This window comes from Ostrea edulis, chromosome 6 (assembly GCF_947568905.1).
Source record: "Ostrea edulis chromosome 6, xbOstEdul1.1, whole genome shotgun sequence".
Taxonomy (NCBI): domain Eukaryota; kingdom Metazoa; phylum Mollusca; class Bivalvia; order Ostreida; family Ostreidae; genus Ostrea; species Ostrea edulis.
This window is the reverse complement of record NC_079169.1, coordinates 7,630,583-7,638,153: the sequence shown is the minus strand read 5'-3', so window position 1 is coordinate 7,638,153 and position 7,571 is coordinate 7,630,583. Positions and strand designations below refer to the sequence as shown.

Sequence of the window (7,571 nt, the reverse complement as noted above, 5' to 3'; positions counted from 1 at the left end):
CGTGATTTTTTTTTAAAATAGTAACCGGTGATGTACGCTATACATTAAATTGACCACATCAAGAATAATTTGTTTGAAATGGCCAATTAATTCAAATATGTGATTATTTATTCCTCTTTGATACGATTGATATTTTTAACAAAGCAAGATGGTGTATTTCGATATCTTAAAACTATTCTATTCTCAATTACTCATAATCGTCCTAAAGTTTTTGTTTCCCTGCAGTTCGGGTAGCTGCACAGCATATGAATGCTACAATTTAAGTATTTGTACCCACCGCTTGTTGTACGAATATTATTTTCGCGTCTCACCGTACGTAAGAGTTCAACAACGGGACACAACTATGTATCACTTGCGAATGCTACCCAATCGGAACTCCTCGAATGTCTCGTGCATTCTACATGTTGAGAGACGCGAGACATTCGAGGAATTCCGATTGGAATGCTACCAAGTCCAAAAGCTAGACAAACAAACCCGGGTATGTATCATTTCTAAATAACCTCCTATGTAGCCAATTAAATTTACGATGCGTACCTTGCAAACTACGTCTCATACACCTTTGTGTGGATTTTGCAATAAGATGATGATTTTTTTAATAGACATAAATGCATGTAGCAGAGGGCGAGTTTTGTTGATGTTTTGGTTGAAATAAGCTGGGGAAAGACCTAAATGCTATCCTGACGTAACCAGAATCACTGAACCATAATATGAAGTCCAGATGCAGCATCTTGACCACGAGTTGGAAGAAGCACCCCAAATGTTATGAACATGCTCTTGTGTGAGAACAGAATGACCTTAATTTCGGACGGACATGGTGATTTTCGTAAAACCCCTCTGGGGAATATGAATAAGCTTGTTTGGCAATCATCTGGGAAATATAGGTCACACTCAATATCCCTAAATGAACTCCTGCATGTATGGTCCAGGTAGAACCTAAAATTATCTTGAGACTCTCGTCGAGGTGAGTTCAATTGCTAAAATGATTTAGCGCTCCATTCTGTTGATGTGTCCACGTATGTCTCAGCAGGTGGCATACACATAGCAAACAGTCCCTGAGACAGCTGTTTAACGCGTGCGCAATTTACATCCGTGAACACATAGTAGTGAACGACATCTGAAGTGCTATAGCACAAATATCTTATCAATAACACCTATGTCAGACCTCCAGAAAATAAGTAAACAAACACGAAATAAATATTTTAAAGGTACCTATCGGGTTAGTACGACGTAAATGTACGACGTCACGCAGACAGAAAATTGGCAATCCATGAACTGCATGTATATAATCTATTGAGGAGATGATAGACGTTTTTTTATTGATTTGTCATTGATTAAGCTGTCCTACTAATCCTGTATTGTGTGTAAGAAAAAGATAAAATATCACTTATTTTCCTGTCGTCACTTTCCTTCCTGCTGTTGTAACTGAAAACATTAATAATTCTGTTTAATGACCATTCAGCATAAACACCCATCTTAAAACCAGTACAAAACGTGTAGAGGGATATCGAAGAGTCAAGTTCCAAGGAATCATCAATAATACTCGATTGTCAATACAGGCAACCGAATTACCCAATCCGTTCATCTTGTATTGAGATAGTCGGTGATGGGAAACTTATTAAATCCTTCTACTGTACCTAGATAAAACAGAATGCTTTTAATAAGCTGATGGATTTGTTTTTGTCCAACATCTGCAAGAAAGGGGATATATATTGCAAATATGTAATGAACAGCACACTCAAATAGCACACTGCGATCGAGTTCATCAAAGCGGTGAATTCTGAGGGGACCCGGATCCCCCTTTCCTGTGACCAGAAATGAGGGTAGAAAATTAGAACAGGAAAAAGCATAACATTTTACATTATACATGTGCATAAATGTCAAACCAATTAAGCGTTGTTATCTATCGATTTCATTGTGTACAAAGTATAGCTAGAATAACCTATAAAAATAACCCCAATGAAAACCGTTAAAACCCTGGAGTCCCCTGACGATTCTCCCTATTAACAAATCCTGGATCCCCCACTGTATCAGGTTAGTAAAATTAGCAATTTATAAAAATCTTATTCATTATTTCCTTCCTTAATCTAAAAAAGCTAAACTGGTGAAAGCATACTTTGGTTTTTTCTTGAATATAACATAGGAAATGATCTACAATTTGTAATTTTTTAATACGTGCAAGTTAACCAAAAATCCAAGTCAATGGACCTCTTTGAGATATCAGAAAACTGGTTATTACTTCCTTACTAATGACACCGTGAAAAAGTCCAGGTAGTTTATTGGCACACCTTCTGACATAACCTTACAACAAAAATTTGAGATTTCGATCTGGTAATGTATACTACATCCTGATAATTTTTTCAATCAATTTCATATGATTCTTGTTTTTAGCGCTAACTCCGATTCAAAACACACGAAAAGACATAAAATATAATTCAAATGCTTAAAATACTCCAAAAATCATTAAAATTTCTCAAAATAGTCACACCTCGTCTGTGATTGTCATTTAAATTTCTGTATATTTTACGATGTTTTAATTATGTCCGGGTAATAAAACAGCAATATGTTCAAATTTCATCTTGTTCGTTACGTGCACGCATTGAGCACCTCCTATCCTAATGGGATTTAAATTCTGGATCGAGATGGTGAAATTTGCCAAAGTTGATACTGAGTGTAGCAATGATAGGACTTCACTTGATGATCTAAAACTTTAATTTTACTGTTTTGTTTTGTAAGACAGTTTCCTTTAAAACTTTTCATTTTTTTTTTTTCGATATTGCGGAAGTATTACACCCCAGCTTTTATTTCTTTACCAAACAGCTAATCTTTTCCACGTCTTTCCCTTTCATAACCTTTTATCTAACACCTGATGTAACAATATAATCATATTTGAAAATCTTTTTTAGAAAATATTTTTAGAATTTAGAAAAAAACGTCAAATAAAGTTATCGATTGATGGCTTGCAGACCGGGAAGGTATGAGGGAGTAGCGCGCAGTATTTTATGACACAGTGTGACAATGACACGAGATATAAAAGGCTTGTCAACAGACGAACAGTCAGTGTATGATACGGTGCAAGCTACGCAGAGGCTGTTATTTAAACCTCGTTACACTAACTAACAGAAGGAAACTGTGAAAATTCTTGTGCAAATTTTTGATTTGTGCAATATAATATGCAATTATTTCTGAGGATAAAAAAAGGAACTCGGCATCAAAGAGAGGAATGAAATAAGATTACGATGTAACATTGAGGACTTCACAAGTAGTGGTACAGAGGAATATATTTTAGTCCCAAGACCGAAATAAATTGTCATGCAGGACAAAATAGTGTCGTGTTTTGGTACCGGGTGTGAGGAACGATTCAATTGTTACCAGTCACCCGAGGATGCGAAGAAAGCTAAATACAGAAACAAACAAATCAGCAGACTCCTGAAGCAACACCACAAGGAGGAACTGAAAAAACTAAAGATTCTGTTACTGGGTAAGTGGATACTACAGGTTCCTGGGTATAAATGATTTATGCCTCCTATATAGATTTATGCTCATAGGCATATTGAACTGTCTAATGGTTGATGAGTAATTTTTACCCCTTTATAATTTTGTTATTGTATCAAAATGCTGTCATGGTTTCGTGGACCTTGCATCTTTAATCCATTATAAAATGTACGTATTCTCACGATTTCAATCAAGTATTTACCCCCTGTCTGGGTACAATTCGATTGTCGCCAGTACAAAATACAGAGAGGTTAGTCATTCTAGCTTTGAGTACCCACTCAATACACATTTGTATTATATCGATAGGCAGAATTTATGATTCTCATAATAGCTTGTTATATTTGAACTGGGTGATTTCTCATCCTTGTTAAAGTACATGCACTTATTGCTCAAACTTGCGCCACATTGGTAAAGGTTGTAAAAGAAGCATGCACCATGACTGTTCACCATTCCTCTGTGATTGCGCAATCCATGAGCACAATTAATGTCCCCAGTGACATCATTCTACCAAGATTTTTATGTCAATTCTGTGTGACAACAAATGATTAATTGATTGCATGAGGTACACGTAACAAAATAATTGAACCTTTGAATTAGGTACTTTGATAACATTTTGGAGAAAAACCACGTGTTTACCTGAGATTAGTTATCTCTGTCCTGTTAACATCACAGTGTAAAGGTATCACATATCGACCCTTATCACGACAAGAATGGGTGGAAGGCAGAATTTGTTACACATTCCTACCCCGAAATCTAAATACCGTCATCTGAATATTTCCCTAAGTCGACATAACAGAAATTATACCGAGTCGACTTGTGCAAAGGTCTAAGTACAAATTGGATTTCTTTAATCAAGATAGCAAAGTTGAAAAAGTTTTTTGAATGTTGAATATAACGAAAATCAAAGAGGGAAAGCATATTCAAGTAAAACAATTTCATCAGGTGTTAAAAATCGCCATGACGTCAGAAGTCGTATTAAAATTGTAACTAAAGCGGACCATTTTAGGCATTTTAAATTTATTATTCTTTTTCCATATTAATTTGAATAAAGCAATTTCTCAAAGTCCGTAACGCCACAGGTGTGATATTGGTCGTAAGAAACATAACACGTGATATTCAAAAAGATAATAAAACCTCATAAAATTACCAACATTATCATTTTTATTTCAGGCACTGGAGAATCAGGCAAGAGCACCATTGCTAAGCAAATGCGAATCATTCACATCAATGGCTTCAACATGAGGTAAATGATCGTCAAATCTTTATGTTGCTTATTGCAGCACAAGGTCTAACGCCCTTTTACCACCATTAACCTGCTAAGAATTAGTAATTGTTTATAATTCTGCCCTACAACAGTTTGCAATCTGAAACAAGGGTTCAGCTATGAAAGAAACACAAAAATATCTACAATTTGCGATCCATCAAACCAGTTTTTCCTTGATTATTTTAGGAAATCATTTGGGTTCTCTTCTGTTGACAAAAGTACACTTTTAATATCATGTACAACTGTATTCCATTCCTAAATTCACTAGGTCAAACGTTCGTACTTGTTTGAAAGCAAATTTAAATGCATGTTTTCTCTTTTATTTTACAGAGAACGACTAGAAAAAATTTGTGATATAAGAAAGAACATCAAAGAATCCATTGTGGTAGGCATTCTGTGACAAATACGAATGTACATGAATTTCATTGATGCAATCCTAATGAATGAAAGTTTGTTAAATTGTAACATGTGATTGATCAAAAGGGCTCTATCAAGTTGATCAAAGTTTTAAAAAACATTTCCAATGTCTTTCATCTAAAGAATGTTGTTTTCGTATTTTTATTTGCTATTGCAATCAATATCGGTGATACATTTTCTAAATATAGGTGTTGCTTTTGGCCATGCATCAACTTGAAATTCCATTGGAGTGTGAAGAGAGTAACAAAAGCAGAGATTTTATTTTGAAAGAGGCTGGGAATCCTGATCTTCACAGGACAAGTGTACGTAAACTATTACTGTAAAAGAGATTTAATGAACAATAAAAAGGCTCTGATAAAAAAAAAAAACCCAATAAAACAAGTGAAACATTAATGTAGTAACATTATTTTTCCACAGGAATTTCTTGAACATTCCGAAAAATTATGGGCGGATCCTGGAGTTCAGGCTTGTTACAGTAGATCTCACGAGTTCCAGCTGATCGACTGTGCGAAATAGTAAGTATTTCACGTCTGAGTCTAACAGAACTCGTGATCAAATGCCGACACCATTTACATTTCAAATATGGAAAACGTCATGACATCTTTCAACAGTTTGTAACAACACCGATTTTTTCCCCGAACAGTTGGAAATTCATAGAGCCGGATTAATCGGTGAATTTATTTATTTTTTTGCTACTAGTTTCCTGGACAAACTTCATGAAATCAAAAGCCCGGCTTACGTCCCCTCAGACCAAGACATACTGAGGTGTCGCTGCGTCACCACATCCATTCAGCACATAGAGTTTGAAGTCCCTGATGGTGGAAACCAGATTAAATTCAATGTTTACGATGTTGGTGGACAACAGGGGGAACGAAAAAAGTGGATCCAAGTGTTTGACAGTGTGACGGCCATTCTTTTCGTTGTGGACTGTAGCAGTTTCGACCAAACACTTCGTGAAGATCCAACAAAGAACAGACTTCTGGAAGCCTTAGAGAACTTTGACCAAGTCTGGAACAATCGATTTCTTCGTTATGTGTCAGTCCTTCTTTTCATCAACAAAATTGACATTTTAGCAGAAAAGATTGCCAGGGGACGTGATATCTCAGAGCTCACAAAGAAGTACCCCGATATCTTCCCAGATTTCGATAAATTTAATCCATCCAGTAAGTATTTTATTTCATTATGTATTACAGATAAAATTATTGAGTGCTTGAAATTGAGATGTGATAGAAAGATAGATTCGTCAGGTTCTTTTTTTTTGTCCAGATTCCGAAAAGCTTCAATTCCTTGAAGCTCTTCCATATCCCGACTCCGAGCCACGGAAGAAATCCCGCGCAACGTCGCGCTCCGATGTTCATCCAGATACAGTGAAAACCGCTGTCTACATCAAGCACCTCTTTTTGGTTAGTCCATTAATTTTATCGATTAGAATCTTTACGTGGATACAAGTAAACTCTACCAGTCGTTAAGAGTAATCATTGGTTTCCTGTTGTAGTTCTTCGTTTGTTCATGTTGTATTTTCCGTACATATATGCCCTTTAAAGATTTAACAGTCTTGTAAATTAAAAAACTATTTTTATCCTTTTTCAGAAAATCGTGAAGGGAGAACTTAACCTGAAAAAGAGAATTACAAAGCAAGAACGAAACTGGCATGATGAACATAGCTGTGAATATTTCTATACGTGCGCAATTGACACAAATAACGTTCAGCGTGTTCTGAATGGCTGCCGAACATTGATAATACAAAATCACTTGAGAAGATTCGGTATCATTTAATTCCTTCCTACATCATGTTCCTTTTAGTGAGAAGTAGCACCAGATCTTCCGACTTTGTGATATTTAACTCTAGTCAGACGGTGTTTAGTGTCTGTCATTCCATAGACAATACTCAGACTGCCTGTTGCAGGGGAAGATTGATATTATACTGTTCAGCGGATATGACGTAGTTCTGACGTAGTTCAAGTATCTTGTTTCCAGTTCTTTGAATATTTCGTAAGGTCATGTCTTTGGAGATTGATCATGTGTCTCGCGATCGATTCCTTATTATTTATTCGATGTATTAAATATTTTCAACGAGTGATAAATCGTTCTTTTATGGTCTTTCTTGGACTTGATGATTTTTCTCTTCATGTTACAACTGTTTTGACAAAACAATAAAACATAAAATACATGTTTATTGTCATTTAAGACGTTCAAAAAATGTGTTCCACAACTGTTTTATAACCTCTGTACATATGCACTCTACATTTCATTGATGCAAAGAAATCGTTGCGAAATAAATGTGCAACAATAATACCCAGCCGGCACCTGAGTGAACAAAGCAGCTCTGGTATGACAAAATGAAGTTCTGGCAATTTGAATTCGCTGAAATTCTTCAGTTCTCTTCATTAAGATTCTT

The 7,571-nt window shown here is 35.7% G+C and overlaps 1 protein-coding gene across 1 annotated transcript; it reads left to right on the top strand.

The window, feature by feature from the left end:
• Positions 1-1,873: 1,873 nt before the first annotated feature.
• LOC125646835 (guanine nucleotide-binding protein G(s) subunit alpha-like) lies at positions 1,874-7,343 on the top strand. The gene is made up of 9 exons (XM_048873388.2): positions 1,874-2,031; positions 2,904-3,478; positions 4,663-4,735; positions 5,087-5,141; positions 5,362-5,475; positions 5,591-5,688; positions 5,873-6,336; positions 6,440-6,576; positions 6,764-7,343. Exons 2-9 carry the CDS (start codon positions 3,310-3,312, stop codon positions 6,947-6,949), a joined length of 1,296 nt encoding a protein of 431 aa, XP_048729345.1. The 5' UTR covers positions 1,874-2,031; positions 2,904-3,309; the 3' UTR covers positions 6,950-7,343.
• Positions 7,344-7,571: the final 228 nt, after the last annotated feature.